This window comes from Zeugodacus cucurbitae, chromosome 2, assembly GCF_028554725.1.
Source record: "Zeugodacus cucurbitae isolate PBARC_wt_2022May chromosome 2, idZeuCucr1.2, whole genome shotgun sequence".
NCBI classification, from domain to species: domain Eukaryota; kingdom Metazoa; phylum Arthropoda; class Insecta; order Diptera; family Tephritidae; genus Zeugodacus; species Zeugodacus cucurbitae.
In genome coordinates, this window is record NC_071667.1 from 83,428,478 (window position 1) to 83,448,451 (window position 19,974).

The window sequence follows — 19,974 nt, forward strand, 5'->3', positions numbered from 1 at the left end:
TTTCAAAAGATTTTTCATATTACTGAGTTGGCCATTAATTAGAGTCTGGAAGGAGGTTCACTAAATAACTTATATAAGGTATTAAACGCTATATATGATCTCTCATTGGATCTTCTCATAAATTGTGTGGAAATTTTCCAACTCAATCATTTCTTAAATTTTTCACGAGTAAATTTTTCTAAAACTCCTTCTGAGCATATAAACTGTTCGAGCCTTTAAGATTTCCCGTGGGTCTTTTCAAAGTACTGTGTGTGTGAGAGTGTGCATGTAAAGTTATTTGAGCACGTCATGGTCATGATTCTATTCATTCAAAACGCAAGCTCTCTCTCTTTGTGTGTATTTGTGTGTTCGTAAACACGTATTCCAGTTGCGTGGACACAACGCTGAAGTTGTTTTGAAGTCGAAGGTTGAGCTATGTCGTAGTCGTAAATGCGAGTCAGGGGTCAAGGCGTCGAGCGTGCCAGCACTGCCGTCGATTCCCTAGGCGAGCACGCGAAACTCATGTTTGCCACACTTTGTGGCAACGCGGGTCAGAGGTCAAAGTGATATTCAATTTAATGCGTTTGCATGCTGGCATTTCCGCTGTGTCATACATTTTTCACTTTAAATGGAAATTATTTGTACGCTGGCGTCGTATAGTGTGGGTGTGGGAGGGTATTGCTGGAGCAAAGCATACTTTTGCAGGCAAACACACGCCGAAACCGGGTACTCGAAAATTTGTTGCGTGGAATGGCGGCAGATGGACAACTCGATTTCGATTCGCGCGGCCTTTGTCGGCGTACGCCAGACACCTTCAGGGCAATTAATTTGCAATTACTTGCATACTTGAAGGCGAACGCGCGCACACCGGTGTAATGTTGCGAGCATTACTCACCCAAAAACAAACAGCCGCAATCGGCCGGCCATTCGGTTGCCGTCAATCGGACGCAACGCAAGGAGTTGAGTCATCGATATGCCGGAGAGTGAAGAGACGCAACGAGACGCGGTGGACGCTTAATGGCGTTGGGCGTGCGGCGTAAAATTAAACTGTAATTTAGTGCAATTAAATAACAGTTTAATGCTGTACGAATGACCAGAACGACTGGCAGGGAGTAGGGAGCAGCAGCCGGAAAACAGAAAACAGCTAACCAGACAACAATCGGACAAATCGAACCCAAAATAAAATTAAAAATACCGTAAAATAAAAGTAGTGGCACTGGCATGGCAAGCGGTCTCTCTTTTTGAGTCCTATTTATACGCTTTACTTGACGCTTTCAAACATTTTTGTTTTTGTTTTTGTTGCTGTTTACTTCTTCTTTTGCAGCTGCCATCGATCTATTTGATTGCTGTTTATTTGTTTCCTTGCCTTCTTTTGCTTTCGTTGGGCGGCGGAGGCGTATTTACATTTATTGCTGGCACTGTTACTGGTTACAGTCTTCTCCTTTTATTTTTGTTTACAACGCCGCTGTGTTGTTATTGTTGCAATATCTTTTTGCAAATTAAATTTGTCCTTAGGCCGTGCGGCGCGCAATTCAAGCAAATATTGAAACGTTCTAATGGTTTTTTGCTACTGCCTGCCACATTATGGATCAAAGCGCAGCCAACCCTAAAAGTAGGCAGCAAAGAAGACTAAACAAAAACACACAAACACACATTTTAAATGAACGTTTGGGGAAAAATTGGAAATTGGAAAGCTTCCGTTTGCATTGACTTCGAATTTATAAACGAGCAAATAAGTTGAAAGGCCGGCAGGCGCAGTGGTACTAAAAGTGTGTCCGTCAGTAAATGTAATACAGCTTGTGCGTATTTCTGTCCTAATTTATACTGTCACTCCCTTTCTGGTTTATTATTTGCTTTCGATTTGTCTCAAGGTATGCCGGGTGCGTCTTTGACACAACTGATATTTCAAAAATATCACCCACTCGACGCACTTTATGCCCTAAGCTATTGCCTACCTTGAGGCGCTGTTGCAACCCAGCGGCTCAGTTAGCAAGTTGTGGCACGGAATGTCATACAAATTACTGTGTATACACCATAGATGGACAGATATCTGCACACATTTCGAGAATGTTGTCTCTATTATTTCGTACTCATTATACAAAAATACTTTTCGCAATGATTTTGTTGTAATTCCTTTTCACACAATTCGGATTGGACTGCTACAGATCACTACCGTTTTGTATAACAAATTAAATTTAAAATTGTCATTGACATAACCTACAACTTGTGCAACAATGCATTGCCCGACATATCGATTGACATGCTTTATATATATATACTATATATATACATATATTTGTTCATGCTATGGCAAGTATTGATAAACTGCAAGACACTTTAATGCTTCTGCAAACAATTTGTTTAATTAAATACGCAAATTGCATATGAAAAGCTTACATGAGCTGAACAAATTGAAATGAAATTTGCTATTGTACGGGTAACGAGTAACGAGAAATGAGTAAATTTTGATTTGGAAAATTGCTTTGTGTAATACATTTGGCATTTGGTTAATTGCATTCAGCTCTCTTAAGTCAAGCACAAAGGTGCTTTTTGGGAGAGTAAAGGCATGCATTTCTAAATGTGCGATATTGTTGTTTTCCTTTTTAATTCGAATTTTAGTTGGAAATGTGAACAAATGCTTATTGTACGATTTGACAAATATACGATACAGAATAGTACAATTTGGATAATAAGTAATCACATTTAGAAATTAATTTAATTTTAATTTTTCGAGTAAATAAATTGATAAAGGCTTTGCAGTGATCTAACTGATATCCTTTTGCACGCTTCCATACTTCATTTCTTTCTTTTGGAGCGTCTCTGATTCAAAATTGTCTGATGTATACTTCTGCAGAAAAAGAAATTAGTTCAACAAAATCTGAAGGCCTGATTCATCTCTTTTTGATATCAAACCTGCCAGTACTTGAATTCCAGGGTGACACCATGCGACATCTTGTTGAAAGCCAATACTTTTCAACATCTGAAACGGGATTAGAAAGAGTACATGTTTGGCTCTGGTATGGACTAGCATTATTAATTTCGCACAAAAATTGGACCTTGGAACATTTTTTTTGAAAATCACCTTTTTTTCAGCCACAAATCAAGTTGAAAAGCAAAGAAGATCTTCACCGATTTGATTTATTCTAGTTCATACCATAGCTATATATGTATTGAATAACGAAGCTAATATACCCTTCACAGGTGCATTTCTTTTAGTAACTATGTGTTTAAGCAAATCTAAAAACGTAAGAAAAAGTAAATAAAAAAAAGAAAACATTTTACTAACCGATCTAAACAATTTTTTCGGAGATTAAATTATTTCTATGAACAATAACTCACACCAAATTTCGTGAAGATCTGTAGTAAAATGCTGAAGTTTTCCATACAAGCCCTTGATTCCGATCGTTTGTATGGCAGCTATATGATATAGTGGTCCGATATCGACAGTTCCGACAAATGAGCAGCTTCTTGAAGAGAAAATAACATCTGAAAAATTTCAAAACGATATCTTAAAAACTGAAGGACTAGTTCGTTCGGCTAACTCGACTCAGTTCAACATACTGATCATTTATATATATACTTTATAGGTCCCCCGCGCTTCCTTCTGGGTGTTACAAACTTCGTGACAAACTTAATACCCTGTTCAGGGTATAATAACCGATTTTTTGAAATTTTTTGAGAATGGGTCATCTTAAAAGAGCTTATACTCAATTTGTTTTACAATTTCATAATGAACAGACTAACTCCTGAACAATGTTTGTTGCTAACATACGGTCTCAATTGTTGGAAAAATTGGTTGAATATTGGACCTCTCGGCAGGAATTTATTGGAACAAGTCCGCTGCTCGGTTATTATGGAATCATCTATCGTTGGATCGCATCTGAGCGCTATACGATATTCGCTACGAACACTGAAATTTTACATCCCAAATTGCTTCGTGGTTCAGGTTACACGGTCGATTCCTTTTGTGTTCGTTAACCCGATTGTCAACTCAATGAAAATTTTGTACATTTATTATTTTATTATTAAAAGGTCTGTCCCCTGTTATCGGGTAGTACGATTGGCAAAATTGTCTATTATTTGTCATGTGAAAATCTTTAATTCTCCAAGGGATGCATTCCCAAATAGACTAGTAGCAATGCCCAAATCCGAAAGCTTTTTTCTTTTGTTTCTTTTGTTTCTTTGAACTAAAAATATTAAAATTAAATAGAAGCTCACAAAAAATGCAAAGTGCTTATGCGCAAGTAATTATAGAACATACATATTTATGTAAATTTTATTAAAAAAACAGAAAAATTAGAGAGAAATGCATAAAAGTTGTGCTAATTTTTTTTACACATCTTTTGCGAGCGTTCATTTGTGAGCCGCCATTGTTCGGTAGTCACACGTGCGTTGGTTATGGGTACCCGGAAATAAGCACTTTACACAGCCACACGCACAGACGAACATACACAAAGAGAGGTACAGGCTCCAAAATACAAAGTATGCATTGCAGTTGGAGCAAAAACGGAGCGTTCGCCTGTTTTTATATTATTTCCCTGTTTATTTTTATATTTTGTTGTATTGTATTTGTTGTTGCTGCCCATTGTGAAACGAAACAAAACACGTAATTTCATTGTTGCTGCAAAATTCAACACAAATTGTTACTAATTTCAGCAAACAAATAGAAAACTTTGTAGCTTTGCTGCAGCAGTAGAACAAATGCTAATGGTAATATAAATAATAAGTATGTGTGTGTGTGCGTGTATGAGGCACAAGGCAGGATACGGAAGTGCGAAAAAGCTGCTTTCGAAAAAGAGAGGAACATGAAAGGAGAATGAAAATGAAAAGATTAAACACAGAATACCGCAAAACGTTGCCGCATTAGCAACAATTCACTGTAAACCGAAACAGTGGCAACAACAACAACGGCCACATTAAATGGAGTACACAGCAATGGCAGCAACAAAACAATGCCAATGCGACAGCATCAGCATCAGACAAAGAAACAAGAAACCGCACAACAACAACAACAACAACAACAAGTCGTTGCAAATAATGAAAATATGTATTTATTTTTATATGTGGCAACATATGAGTGTTGCCGCTTGTGTTGCTGGTAATGTTCTCGCACACATTCCTATATACATACAAGTGTATGTGTGTGTGTTTGCTTGTCAATTTGCAGCGTTTTCTTGTGGCGCGCATGTATGCTGCTTGTGTTTGGCATGCAACGCATCGCCGCAGAATGTTGTGGCACGCGCTTGGAGTGCGCCGGGCGTTGCAGAGTGGAGTGCAGTAAATTACTGTCGCAGCCGCAACCACAAGCCAAAGTACCAGCAACAACAACAAATACAACACCCCACACACAATGCACACAGCCACGCCCACACACTTCGCAATTCCCCAGCGCCAACATGTTGTGGCAAATGCGTTAGCCGCCACACATTCCTCCACACACGATCAGCATGCTTCTTTATGTGAGTGTGTTTTGTATGCGTGTGCTGGTGACCGCCAAAGTATGCTTTTGCGTGTGGCATGTTGACTACCTATTAGATTCTCGGCTGATTCCAGTTTTAAAAATAAAATATTTAAAGTACAGTTTTTAACTTGATCAGTGAAAGTCCTTTGGCAGCAATCTTCATTGCTCCACTTGCATGTGAAAATGGTGATCAAGAGTTGTTGAAAATCACCAATACGACCCTTAGCTTTTAGCTTGAAAGGAACCACAATATTTTGTGATTTAGACGATAAATAGCATTTTTGATCACAAATGACCTCCTCATACTCTCAACTTTGAAATCAATCAAAGAAGCATATCGCGAATCAGAGCTTAATCTATCCATTATATTCCTTTTTTACAAAAAAAAAAAAGAATTTCGAAAAATTATTTTCAATTTATTAAACAATATTTTTATTAAATTTCACTTTTACTCCCCAACAATTTCGCCTTCGACACCTCATTCTGCCAATACAGTCCGCCGCATTAATGCATTAGCTGCCGTTTACGACTTGCCACATGCCACATACCACTTGCCACCATCCAGTCATCTACGCATAAACAGCTATGTTGAAAGCATCACGCTGCATACTCTGGTGTGTCGTGTGTGGCACTCGCGTTCCATCACAACATGCAACATCTAAGAATGCAACTTAACGTATTTGCGTGGAAATTGCTTTTGCCCTTGCGGTTTCCGTTTCACTCCACGGAGCAATTCAGAGCGAGTTTGTTGTTTCCATCCGACAATTGCGAAATTATTTTAGTCAGCGGGTACATGGCATATACATATGAGTTTATATATATTCCATACATAACTAAGGATAAATGGTTATGCGCGCTTTATGCTTTTGTGTGGATAACCAGTAGGAAATTGATAGGTATAAAATAGATCTGGTCTACGAATTTTTGTTGAAGAAAATGTATTCGAACCTTACACAAGTGTATATATCAACTTGATTTGAAATTTATGGTGCGTTCAAAAAATAACGGGAATTTTTAGTTTTTTTATATTTTTTTTAATTTTTATTATGTTGATATAGATGATGAAGAAACATACAATTATATATAATATATAACGATAATATCGAAAGAATAATTTAATTTTTTTTTCAAAAACGAAAACTTCCGTTATTTTTTGAACACACCTCTAATATTTAAAAAAAGGCGATACATTGATCAGTTTGATTTATGAGGCCAAATTTAGAATAAATTTCTAGTAAAAAGACTTGCCACCTTTTACTTCTTCACTTATTTACATTTATGAAATTCATTTTCCCATTACAACAATAACTGTGAGCAGGTTTTATTACTCTTTATTTTAGCTATTTTTTACTATTGGCTAAATGCTCTGCTCTCTATGTTCGAATAACTATAAGTGTATGTATGTGTGTATGTCCAAGTGTTTTTTGTATGAGAATCCACGTGGATGAATATACTTATGTATGTGTGAGTGATGGTATTACAGATAACGTTATGTGGTTTTATGTTAAAAGCTTCACATTTTCTTCTTATTTGGTGTTGGTAACTTGTAATTTAGCTGATGCGTATGTATGTATGTGTGGCAGGATTTTCTTATTCAAGCGTTAAATTTTCTGTTTTTGCGGCTATGCTCGCAATACAACAATATATGTATGTATTTATATTTGAAAGTAGCTGTATATTGTATTTATATTTCCGCCTTAAATTGCAACGAAGCAATTTCACAAGTAACGCTGCCACAAGTTGACACAAAAAGGCAAGCAAGCACAACGGCGCTGTGCACTTACAAGCAGACACTTACATACAAATACATATGAATGCTGCTTATATGCTTTGAATAACAGTTTTTTTTGCACTTGCAACCTCAACAAAGTCACACACTGTTGTGCTGTCCCTGCCACATCAGTTGCTGATGGCTCGTATGCGCTCTTGGGCGGCAACAAGGCAACAAAGTAACAGTAAGTGCAACTAATTTGCCACTACGCGCATACATACAGACATATATGTATGTGTATATGTTGGTTTATGCATTTCATGGCTGTAATGCTGTCGCTTTAAAAAACCAAATTTATTTCGTGTCACGTGCGGTTGTCTGCCCCAAAAAGTGTGAAGTTATCTTATGAATAAATGTGTTGCACACACATATCTAAGCTTTTTACACACAACTATGTATGTGTAAGTATGCAAGTGTGTTTACATAAAGGTAGAAGGGTTACATTTTAATAACTTAAAATCCATTGCAACGCCATTTTCCAACGATTGTGCAACAGCGTGTGGCAGTTGAAGAAAGAAATTGCAATTAAAATAAGGGAAATGGTATGACATGGCGTATACGTTATGTAATCTAAAATAATACAATACAGGGTGTCAAGGATATTTTGAAGGCTTCATGCACCCTCTTCAACAGTTGCTTTAGAGCTCCCAGGTTGCACATTTTTTATTCCTTCATTTTTATGTGGTTGCCACATATTAAGAAATATGCTTCCAAGAAAACGAAAATTAAACCGAAAAGTCATTAGAATAAAACACGGCAAAAAGTTAGGGACAAAACCCAAGTGTACTTGAACATAACCTCGCACAAATTGCGGTGTTCACCCACACATACATACATACACACATCAGGAGCTTAAATGCTTACAGCAATAGTGTCTGTGCGCACTTTAAGCTTTTACTTATTTTAATATCTTATATTTTTGTATTTTGTTGTTTTAGTGTTATTTGTAGTATGTTGTTGTTTAGTGTTAATTGTAGTGTAGTGTTAATATGCGCTTTGTGCGAAATTGAAACAAGGAAAAGTTATTAAAACAAAAATCACAAATAACAGTAAATAAAATGGAAAGTAGACACATACATATAATAGTAAAAGCGCACTAAGCACCAACGGCTAACCACAGTCGAATATAAGCACACTACTACACACACACGTACTTACCTACTACCTACTAAGGTGCACATGAACGCGCACGCGCGCTTACGCTGCACTTTAACACGCTTAACTGTGCTTTCAAAAGCCAACCAACTGAGTTGCCACTTCACAAAATTATTATTTTTACTCTCCCCTGCTGCTGCTGCACCTCTACTCGTTGCAAATCGGAATGGAAATATACATTAACATCAACCAACAACAACAATCGAATGCCACGTTCAACAATAGATTTTCGGACCCGGCGGCGCTAAAGATGAGGACTATGACGATCCACCGGTGCAACTATTGCGCGGCCCACCCGGTCCGCCGGGCATGCCTGGCAAAGACGGACGCGATGGCCGTGACGGTAACAAGGGTGATGCGGGCGAACCCGGTGAGCCTGGCTCGCTGGGCCCACGTGGTCTGGATGGGCTACCTGGTGAGCCAGGTATTGAGGGTCCACCTGGCCTGCCCGGCTATCAAGGTCCACCCGGTGAGAAGGGTGATCGTGGCGATATTGGACCGCCCGGTCTGATGGGTCCTCCTGGACTGCCTGGTCCACCCGGTTATCCGGGCGTGAAAGGCGACAAGGGTGATCGCGGCGATTCAGTGAGTATACTATAAAGCTACTTTTTAATTGCTTCACAATTCCATACTGATCACACATTTCAACTAGAAGTATAGAAAAATGCGCCGGCGACAAGATGAGGGAATGTCGGATCAGCCACATATGCCAACCATTGAATATGTAAGTACTTGATTTTGATGTTATTACTAATAAAGAGGACTAATTTGTGAATATTTGTTTTAATATTTTTTTGAAATTAGCTTTATGGTCCACCTGGTCCCCCCGGTCCTATGGGTCCGCCCGGTCAGCCGGGTAAACATGGAGAACGTGGTTTGGACGGACGCAAGGGTGATTCGGTGAGTTGAACAAGCTTTTGTGTAAATGTTTAAACTGAATTTATAATAATTTTATTTGATGCGGAATTTTCAGGGTGAGAAAGGACAAAAGGGCGACCAAGGACCAATGGGTTTACCGGTAAGTAAAAATATTGAATAATATAATAAAATGAGTTATTTAAAGCATTTCGCTTTTATAAAAGCTAGGTTAATTAAAATTCAGAAAAATGAGGATGCAGGACTTAAACCCACTAAGTCCACCTTATATATGAATTTATCTCGAAATAATATTTATTGGAAAATACTGCCAAGAACTTCTAACTAAACCACTCTAGCATTATGTATATAAACAATCATTTGATATTTCCAACAGGGTCCTATGGGTATGCGTGGTGATTCCGGTCCAATGGGTCCCTCTGGCAAAGCTGGCTTACCGGTAAGTGATTTCAGCTTTTGTTTTACTTACATTATATTTATTTTCGGCAAAAAAATAACAAAACTATAGAATTTCATTTATTTACAACAACAAAAACATTTGTGTTTTCCAACTAAATCGGCTTTAATGAATACTAAACTTGTTGTTTTTCCAAATTTATGATTATATGTTACTAGTTTGCTAATTGCTAATTATTAATTTCACTAATGTTCGAACGCAACAACAAATTTGAATTGTGTCTAACAAAATGGTAAAACATAATTTGTGTGCTTCTTCTTTTCTCTTTTTACTTCTAACAGGTGTGGGGCTACTAATTCTAAACAGGCAAACACACACATAAATTTAACTAAAAATGTTTACTAAAAGCAGAAAAAAATAACAAAAAATAACAACAAAAAATGCAAACTGAAACGAAGTTCATGAAACGCCAAAAATAGCATAGAAAATTGAAAGCAATGCAATACACAGACAAACACAACTACAGACACAAATGAATAACACAAACGCGCACACAGAAAATGCAATAACAAAAACACAACGCACAAAACAAAATATATTTACACTAAAACATACAAACACATATACACATAAACAATTTAGAAAACACACACAAACGCAAGACCTTAAGTACTTCGTGAACCAAAGCTCCGGAAATGCAAATATAATTTGTGTGACCCACACGCAGCACAGAATCAAAAATACAAGCAAAATCATCAAATTTCAGCAAACAAATTACAAATGACAATTTCGAAAAATTTCGAGAAATTTGAAAATAATAACACAAGATATATTCTTCCTTTGCTACGTATGTACATATTTACACTCCGAAATCAAAAGTCAGGCTTGTGCACACTGCTATTTGACCTTAGAAATTCATAGAAAAATACTCAGAGCAAAACAATTGTTAATAACAACACAGTTGAACTCGCTGAACTCCAACTCGACAAGCGGCAAGCATTTAACTTGCAAATAGATACGCACACACATACACATATGTAGGTGTATTTGTATACAAATGCAATGCAAGCTTAAGTACTTAAGTCTAAGCTTATAAATATTATGGTAAGAGCATTTCTGAAAAGTGTAAATATGCCCAAATAAATAGCAGCAACAGGCAGCATGCTTGTGGAATTTCATTTCATATTTTACTGCAACCAAATTTTCAATTTTGTTAATTTTTCTTTATGTTCTGCTGTTCATGGTTAAATGATTTGCCAGAAATAGATTTGTCAGATAGTAAAAATTTATCGAGCAAATTCTAGTTTTTTTTCATCTTCTTCATGTCTCTAATTAACGGTATTTCCATGTCTATGCTAATAATTCTCGCTTTCTTAGAAATTTTTTATGTGACCTATTGTAAGTTGTCTAAATTTTCAGGCTTCATTCCATTCAGTTTTATTCAAAAAAGAATAGTTCGTTATACTTTCTCAACTTTTGGAGAGTGACGAATCGAACCAACAACTAGTATAAACAAGATGCAGACAGAATAAAGAGGTATTTCAGCGTGAAAAGTTAATACAAGTTTACATTAATATTCCCAGAGAAAATTATAGAAATTATAATACAATTCAAGAAATCAGCCAACAAATTTGAATCGCTAAAAATCGCTATAAAGTTTGAAGAATATATAGCAGTTATTTGCAGCAATTCGTTTCGATCAAATTTTTGCAATGGGTATTAATTGATTTCATTTTATGTGCTATATACTGTATTATACATCGATCCGAAAAACACAAAAAGCTTGAATCCAAGTGCTTGAAAAATCAAAATTATAGCTTTCGGTATCGTGGATCGGATTATGGTCTTCCTGTGGATCAAAATAATAGTTTTAGGTCCCCTTAAAAAGTATTACGATATCAAATTCATAATATCAGAATGTCTTTTGAGTTACATTCAAAAGGATCATGGTCCTCCTCTGGATCATGATCGTAGACGACTTTCTGTTCTTTGGTATTCAAAAAAAATTAATTGACGCTAGCTGCAGAAGCTGCTTGGAATAGGATGAGGTAGAATCTTCACAACATTTCTTTAGAATGCCCTGCCTTTTGTGAGATCTAGGCAAAATTTCTTGTATCGCACTTTTTTGGGCATCTTCCAGAATTAGCGGATATATGTAGAAGTAAAAAACCTTCGTAGATTTGTGGTAGGTTCCAGGCGAATTCTCGATTTTTAAATTTAAGTGATAATTTTTTGGGCGTCACAGAGAACTGTCCTTAATAGTCTAATTGTGTTTCCTTTAGGAACATCCATCGAAAACTTTCGAAAATTAATTTAGAAAATCATTTTGTGAAGGTATTTATCTTCGCGCATCATAAGGCGCTATCCTGATTGCGACCTCATTTCCTGTAGATAAAACATTCAAAGTTTAGAATGTGAATGCGAATTTAAAGTGAATTGAATTCACTGAAACGATGGATATTTGCTACGAATACTTGCATGTGCTTATAAAACTGAAATACTTTTGATATTTAAATAACTTGAAGAAAAACGTTTTATTTATAAATTATAAAATAAATATTTATTTTCAAAAATATTTTATATCTCTAAAAAAATTATTTGGCGAGTCCGTAAATTTATTTATATTTTTTATTTTATTTTATTTTATAACTAAATTCAACATTTTCTAAACATTTTAAAATCTAAAAGCAATGCCACTAACTTGTACATGTACTATATACTATGTATCTATATGAAATGAATACACTAAACTTACGACGAATTTTCAACAAACAACGCAATAGTTCAAAATATATTTTCTAAAACTATGAATGCAGAAAAAAACCATATCATTTATGCATTTAACTAACTGAATTATATCAATATACCAACTAACAAGCATACAAAAAATAACAAATGCTTGCAAGAAAACAAATTTATTAGAACTTTCAATTGAAAAATAAGCTAAGTTCCAATGCTCTCAACTTTAGAACTGCCTAACTATAAAGGCATACATATGTACATCTATACTCACTATGTCCAAATGTATATATACCCATACAAGCTATAAAGCAGCTTATAACTTGAAGCGTGAATTTCCCGCACACACATTACACTGTTAAACAAAATAGCATTTGTGACTTTACTTCAAACTTCTCACAATTTACAAATTGACTTGAACTTGAATAAAAGTGCAACCGCACACATATACATATACAAACATATATATAAATATATATGTAAATATCAAAATGAATGTAAATACATACAAACAAGAGTAAGATATTGATTGACTTTTGAAGCGAAAAGTTATTAAGCAACCAAATTTGCGCATATGTGACATAAATATAAATATTTATAAGTGTTTTGTGTACCGTCCATGGGCTTTGTCTGCATACAAACATACATAAATACAAATATACAAACTCAGACATACATATATACAAAGAAAACTAATTAGAAAGCAAACACTGGTGCATATAAAGCCGGCATGCCGAGGCGTATGAGTAACCAACCAAGCAATTGAGCTTTAGACAAAAGCAACAACACATACAAACACACACACACTCACATATATATACATAATAGTTAAGCAAATATTAATTTTATTAAATTTATACAAAAATATTGTATAACCAACAGACCAAAATATAAACGATAAATGAGGAAAGTATGAAGCATAAGATAACAAGCTGTTAAAAAGTTTATTGAAATTGAAAAAAGAAATAACTATTTATTATAATATACAATAAAAACAATTGAATATGGACATGCGTCGGTCAAATTATACAATATCGCTTCAAGCTGCATGCGTGACAACAACAAAAGCAAATACTTTGAGAAAATATTTACTTTCAGCCTGGAGAAACTGTTGTCAGAGTATTAGTGCAGATTTAACGCTCGACATAATTGATGATTGTACAATAATATACACACACATATACCCATACATATATATGTATGAAAGCATATGTATTTGTATAAGCGCGTTTAAATGAATGCAAATGTCTTTGGCATTTGAAAATACTTTTATGATTGATAAATGAACGCATCTTCCATATTATTAGAAAGAAAATTCGATGATATAACATAATTGGAAGCGCGCTTTTAGGCAGTACGTAACGGTTAAAGGAGGGTTACTTGTATAAGTGTGTATTTTTGTAGACTAGTGTGGTTGTAATTGTAGGCAGAGTGTATTATAATTTAAAATAACGGATTAGTTAGGCTGATTAATGGAAGTTTGCGTGGAGATTTGAAGAATAAATTATTAAGACAATTTCATTGGAATCTCAATTAACTATTTACTGAATAACTGCAACACTGAGCCGAAATTCAGTCGAATTTCAACTTTTGAATATAATTTTTAATCAATTCTAAGGGCTTAAGAGCTTCTTCAAAGTGTTTGGAGGAATGTTGTCAAGGTCAGAGTGCAAGCAACTGGGTTTGTTCTGGCGATGTCGACCGAAGACTCGCTAAAAAGTTGAAACTTGCTTTTCGAAACACACTGTATTTAATCATTTAATTCATATTTTGTGTTTAAAAGTCATTTAAAATTTGAAAATTAATATTTTTTTTGGTTGTTGAGATTTTAGTCTGGCTAAATAAAAATATAGCTTCGGCATCTTATGGGTTTCAATGACATCTCAATAATATGTATAAATATTAAAATTAAATTAAATTTGAAAATTAAAAAAAAATATATTGAAGACAAATATATATAAATATTTAAATGAATATATATCTATATATAGATATGTAAGATTAAATCAAAAATTAAACAAAAACAACACTGAAACAAAAAGTGATCTAGCTAAGCAAATGAGTGTGTGAGCGTTTAAAGGCAAAAAGCAAGAGTTTAGATATTAAATAAAAAACAAAAAATCAAACACTGTAATTAAGAAAGTTTAACCGCAACAAAGGCAATTACTTGTGTATAAAGAAAAAATATGAAATTTCCTTGTATGTTTCCATGTCAATTGAGTTCAATTAATCACATTTCCATTAAAAAAAATTATGTGGAAAACAATTTTAAACCTAACTAGAAGTATCTCCGTCGATGTCAATTCCGCTAGCTCGTTCACCAAAGTCTCCTAAAAATATATAACTTTTCTTCAATTAAAAGATATATTTATATATATATAATATATAAAAATAATAATGTAAATAACTAAATAAGTTGCGAAGGAATGCACGCTCCTTTTTGCCTATGTAAAAACGTCCAAACAAATCTCATTCAACCAAAAACTTTCTCTTCTTTAAATCACAACAAACATACTAGATACTTTCAAAAAACGCTCAAACCATTTTACTAACAAAATTTATCAACTTCTATATAGCTACTTATGCTAACATATACATATTATATAATATACTTATATATATAAATTTAAATGCTAAAATGAACTTGCGTTCTTTGTTAGTTTTAGGCTAGAATAATGAAATAATAAAAAAATAAAATACCTTTAAAGATAATAATTATGCTAAATTACAAAAAATAAAAATAAAAAAAAAATTAAAATTAATAATTAACGGTAAAATGAATGAATAACAAATATGCAAGCCAGCAAAACCTATAAATATTGTATATTGTTAACTTGTATCATTATTTTCTGCAATTTATATACATAATTAATTATACGTATACATATATTGTATTTAATATATTTAAAACGGTAAACTAATGTTTGTGTGTAGCAATGTGAAATTTGTATTTCTAAATGTCGATTTATGCATAAATATCTACAATTAACAGTGACAACAATATCAAAAGCGTTTATAATTAAAATGCCATGCTATGCTTATGCAACGCATAAATGTTTACAATTCAATTGAAATGCCAAAAACGCGTTCAAAATCGCCAATGGAGTATGTTTGTATTGCATTGTGCATAGCAACTTTGTCCAATTCAAATTCATTTTTTCACCGTAATTATGTTGCGCAAACAAAGCATACATACACACACACACCTTTAAGCAAATAATAACTGTAAACATTTACTAACAAAGCAAAAGTACATATATATATATACATACAAACAAACAATTATATATATATATAAATGAATGCGCATTATGCTAAACATGAAATGTGAAAGTGTTTTATGATATTTAATGTGAACATTTCCAATATTTTTTTTCTGTTTTGTGCATTTGCAAATATATAATAAAAAAAAGAATGAAAATACTGAGTTTTTTACAAATAAACAATTAACTGTTTTTATTGCTACTGCATGGTGCGGGTAATAGTATTAACACAAACACTCATTTACAAATTAGTAGATTAAACTTAATAAAGACTGGTTTTGTATTTATTTGTAGGAATTTTCCGAATTTATAGACACACAATGTTGATTCTGTGTTTAATAAAAACTTGAAAAATAAATATTGATAAAATTTTAATTTATAATTTATATTCTATTTTTTCTAAAATTTTTATGCTCAATATAGTAATTACTTGCTGTCACATATTTGAAAATTTATTAAAAAAATTTATCAAAATTATAAATTTTCTGCATTCATAAAATAATGACATTTTGCACTAAAAAAGTAATTAAAACTTTGAATTATTGAATTTCAGTATTATATTAAAATTAATAAAATATTTGTTGCGCTTAAAGCTGTACAAACAAACCACTATAAATCCATAACCAGTCGACAGCATTATTGCAATATAATAATAAATATCTTAGTAAATAAACACTTTTTATCGTTTTAAATTTATTTCCACATAACCTAAAAATTTCCATTATTTCCACTTTATTAAAAAATATTTACACTCTTATCTTCAACCACAACAGGGTCCACCAGGTTTAGATGGCATGAAGGTAAGTTCGCTTGAAATCACTTAAATGTATACTAAATATTAATAAAAAAACATTCCGCTTACAGGGTGCGCAAGGTGAAACCGGACACAAAGGTGAACGCGGCGATCCTGGTTTACCGGTTGGTATTTTTTTTATATTTGTATTATAAATTCCAAAACAATTTTTGCATTTTTAAATGGTGTATGTTTGTAAATGTTTTTTTTTTTTATTTTTTTAACACTTAAAACTGCATGCTAATGGGCACAAGACAGCTTCGTGCATATATTTTCAAACAATTACAATGAATTATTTATATTTTGTCACCTTTTATATATATCTATACTCGATGTTAATGTTCTAGCACACACTACATTTTTTCCCAAACTATTTATTTATTTTTTCCTACTACTGTTGCAATTGCACCTTGTACAACAACAACAAAAACGTACACCTACTTATAAACAACTGTAAAACCGTTATTTGACTTGCTATTGACTCCTTTCCCCCGTGAACGTGTCTCAATGTGTAACTGTGTTGGTATTTCTAACTCTCCCTGTGTGTGTGCTTGCCAAATCACAAACAACTGTTTTTGGGATGATATATGGCGTTAATGAAAACAGGGCACCGATGGCATACCCGGTCAGGAGGGACCACGCGGCGAGAAGGGTTCGCGCGGTGATGCCGGACCGCCTGGTAAACGCGGACGCAAAGGTGATCGCGGCGATAAGGGCGAGCAGGGTGTACCTGGACTGGACGCGCCCTGTCCGCTGGGCTCTGATGGCCTGCCACTGCCGGGTTGTGGTTGGCGACCACCCAAGGTTAGCATGAAGTGGACAATAAATAATATTTACAGTAATATTTAATACATAACTTTAGTTATTTTTTCTTGTGTTGGTGTTGGTTTTCAAAATTTTTTAACGTGTTTCTTAGCTATTAACAAATCAAAAGCAAACGTTGCATGTTTAGTAATATCACAGACCAACCGCAGCACACAGCTAACTTAACAGCAATTAGCAAATTTCTTTGCACTTTTGCTATTAAGGCCTTACACACACACCTCCACACTCACTCACATATGCACACTAATCTAACTCATCTCTAGGAGCCGGTAATCTCCACACCCGTGCACAAAGACTATCTGCCCGATGTGACGGCCCATGAGAGCAATACCAGCGACTACGAGGCGGAGGAGGAGGAAGATGAGCAGAATGAGGCTGAAGAAGAATACGACGAATATGCAGAGAATCTGCACAATAACGACTAAAGCCAGTTGGCAAAGCAGAGCTCCAAGAAATGACAGCGAATCACGGAGTTAACGCTATTGCTAAGCACTTTGTAATAACCAAAAGGCTAAACACTAAACTAAAATTGGCACTTATCACAGCTTTGCTGCTAAATTAATAAAAATTTAATTTGTTTGTTTATTATAATGCTAATATACTAAATTATTTAGTTTTAACTTAATGTAGTTCTCTCTATTAGTTGCTTAACTTATAACTTGTCACACATTTGTTTTATATTTGTAAATCTAACATTAAGTCTCAAAACACGTGCGTAGTTAATATAAATAACAGTATTTTATTGGGTTATGGCTTAAGAGTTGTGAACCACGGCTTACAAATCAATTATGTTTGGCTGCGGATTCTCCTCACTTTGAAAAACGTAATTACAAATTAAAGAAATATTGGATTTTAATTTTTGAATTTATTTCGGTTATTATTATTATATTTAATATTTATTTTATTAGCTTTTAATTTTATTTCGCTTTTAATTTGCTTTTCGTTGGATTTGTTATTTATTACCCGTTATTTTAATTCAATTTCGTGTTTTTATTTTTGTTTCTTTTTTTTTCAAACACATAATTTATAATTAAAATCAAAAACTAATTGAAATTTTATAAAATCTTACAGGAAAATTGGCAGCAGTGGTTGAAGGAGGAATTGAATGCGATTCAGAGACCTGCACGAAATTAATGAGCACAAAAATTATACCGAAGTTTGCTTCTAATTTCACATTATTAAGAACGTTATAGAAACTTCGTTGTAAATGTTAACAAAAGTGCAGTGCAAGTAAATGTTGTCGAGCCGAATCTCTAAAATTACTACCGAGCAACTACACTCATAAACATATTTAAATGTTAGTTTATTATATTTATACTGATGACAGTTAATTACATTTTAAATTTAATTTAATTGAACACATTAATATTTATAAGAAATGTGCTTTATGTTTAGAGTAAAAACAAGTGCCGTAACGAATTAACACAAGTAGTAATAGTTGTATTAAATAATTATTGTAAGAACCAAATCACTCCGAAAACGGGTGCTATTTATTCAACTATGTATAATATATACAGAATTACCACCAATAACAAACGAAAACAAAAAGAATTTACGAATATAGCGAATATCTAAGAAAATACGAAGAAATTTATAACTATAAAAAATATTTATCATTTTGCATACCAAAATGAGAATGGATTATTAACCTTAATGTTAAAGCAGCTACTTATACACACTTATAATAGATTCATATTTATATACGTAAATATTTTGTATTAAAGTCGATTTGCATATATGTATGTAGTTTTAAATTGTTTCGAACACTTTTATAAATGTAATTAATATTTTTAATATACGAATAATAAATAATTATATATAACAAAACCCTAAGTGGTCGCATTGATTTCATTTCATCAAATATTAGGTTATTAGGTGGTCCGACGGACCAGAAATTAATCTAAGCATAAATAAGTTTTAACTGACGAACCGAAAACAACACTATTTTTTAGATACCGCGAATAGACTGATTACAATAAGCAGATTTTCACGATATCACTTTTGGATTACTTTTTACACTTTTATTCTTTCAGCAATTTTAGATTTTTAACAAATTTGTGCACATTATCTTTAACATATGGTTTTATTGCTATACACGTAGGAATATTTTCTGGCTGTTCAATCCATAATTTATGTTTAATTTCATTAGTTTTCAGTTTTTCTGCTACCTTCACTAGCGTTGCTTCATCTTTAGCCTAAAGTGGGGAAAAAAGATTATAAACGAACAAATTACTGTAGGAATGTGTAAAACCTCACATTCTCACCTCTAATACCACTTTATGCATATTATCCAAATCTTTTAAATAAGCAATGGTTTCCTCATCATCGGCATACAAATGCGTTATGGCCGCTGTAAAATAGGAAGCAAATTACCATTTTTCGTTTTAGAGGACTAACTGCATTCGATAACTTGTGATTTGTAAGGTTTACGATTTATTGGAAAAGGCAAATGGAATAACAAATGTGTTGGCAGTTTCCGTGGCCAAAGAATCGGCAAGCAATTTAGGCTCACCTGTCGCGTGGCAGCATTGCGCTATTACTGCACCCAATGGCCACCCCAAGCTAGAGCGCAAATCACTTCGCACAATTATATATTGCACAATATTCGACATTATTAAAAATATTAATAGACTTAACTAGAAATAACTATAGAAATATAAATAAATGCAAAGTCGCTGGCACGAAAAGACGTTTACAAAAGATGAGCCGGCTGTC

The 19,974-nt window shown here is 33.7% G+C and overlaps 2 protein-coding genes across 16 annotated transcripts in view; one reads left to right on the top strand and one right to left on the bottom strand.

Annotated features, from left to right (window-relative positions):
* The window catches only part of LOC105219118 (collagen alpha chain CG42342), a 157,064-nt gene extending 138,592 nt beyond the window's left edge, over positions 1-18,472 (top strand). For 5 of the 15 annotated variants that reach the window (XM_029043825.2, XM_054236032.1, XM_054236063.1 and 2 more), the window contains 10 exons: positions 8,592-8,951; positions 9,019-9,090; positions 9,171-9,266; positions 9,340-9,384; positions 9,619-9,681; positions 16,415-16,441; positions 16,506-16,559; positions 17,041-17,238; positions 17,523-17,755; positions 18,331-18,464. In XM_029043825.2, the coding sequence (XP_028899658.2) occupies positions 8,592-8,951; positions 9,019-9,090; positions 9,171-9,266; positions 9,340-9,384; positions 9,619-9,681; positions 16,415-16,441; positions 16,506-16,559; positions 17,041-17,238; positions 17,523-17,684 (1,077 nt within the window). In that variant the 3' untranslated portion in view covers positions 17,685-17,755; positions 18,331-18,464. Of the gene's footprint in view, positions 1-8,591; positions 8,952-9,018; positions 9,091-9,170; positions 9,267-9,339; positions 9,385-9,618; positions 9,682-9,980; positions 10,929-16,414; positions 16,442-16,505; positions 16,560-17,040; positions 17,239-17,522; positions 17,756-18,330 lie in introns of those variants that run through there. The other 10 variants (XM_054236029.1, XM_054236035.1, XM_054236054.1 and 7 more) reach the window with 7 other exon arrangements.
* LOC105219151 (putative peptidyl-tRNA hydrolase PTRHD1) lies at positions 17,979-19,974 on the bottom strand. The gene is made up of 3 exons (XM_011195123.3): positions 19,772-19,974; positions 19,524-19,609; positions 17,979-19,454 (listed from the first exon to the last, which is right to left on the bottom strand). The coding sequence occupies exons 1-3, from the start codon at positions 19,869-19,871 to the stop codon at positions 19,281-19,283; spliced, it is 360 nt and encodes a 119-aa protein (XP_011193425.2). The 5' UTR covers positions 19,872-19,974; the 3' UTR covers positions 17,979-19,280.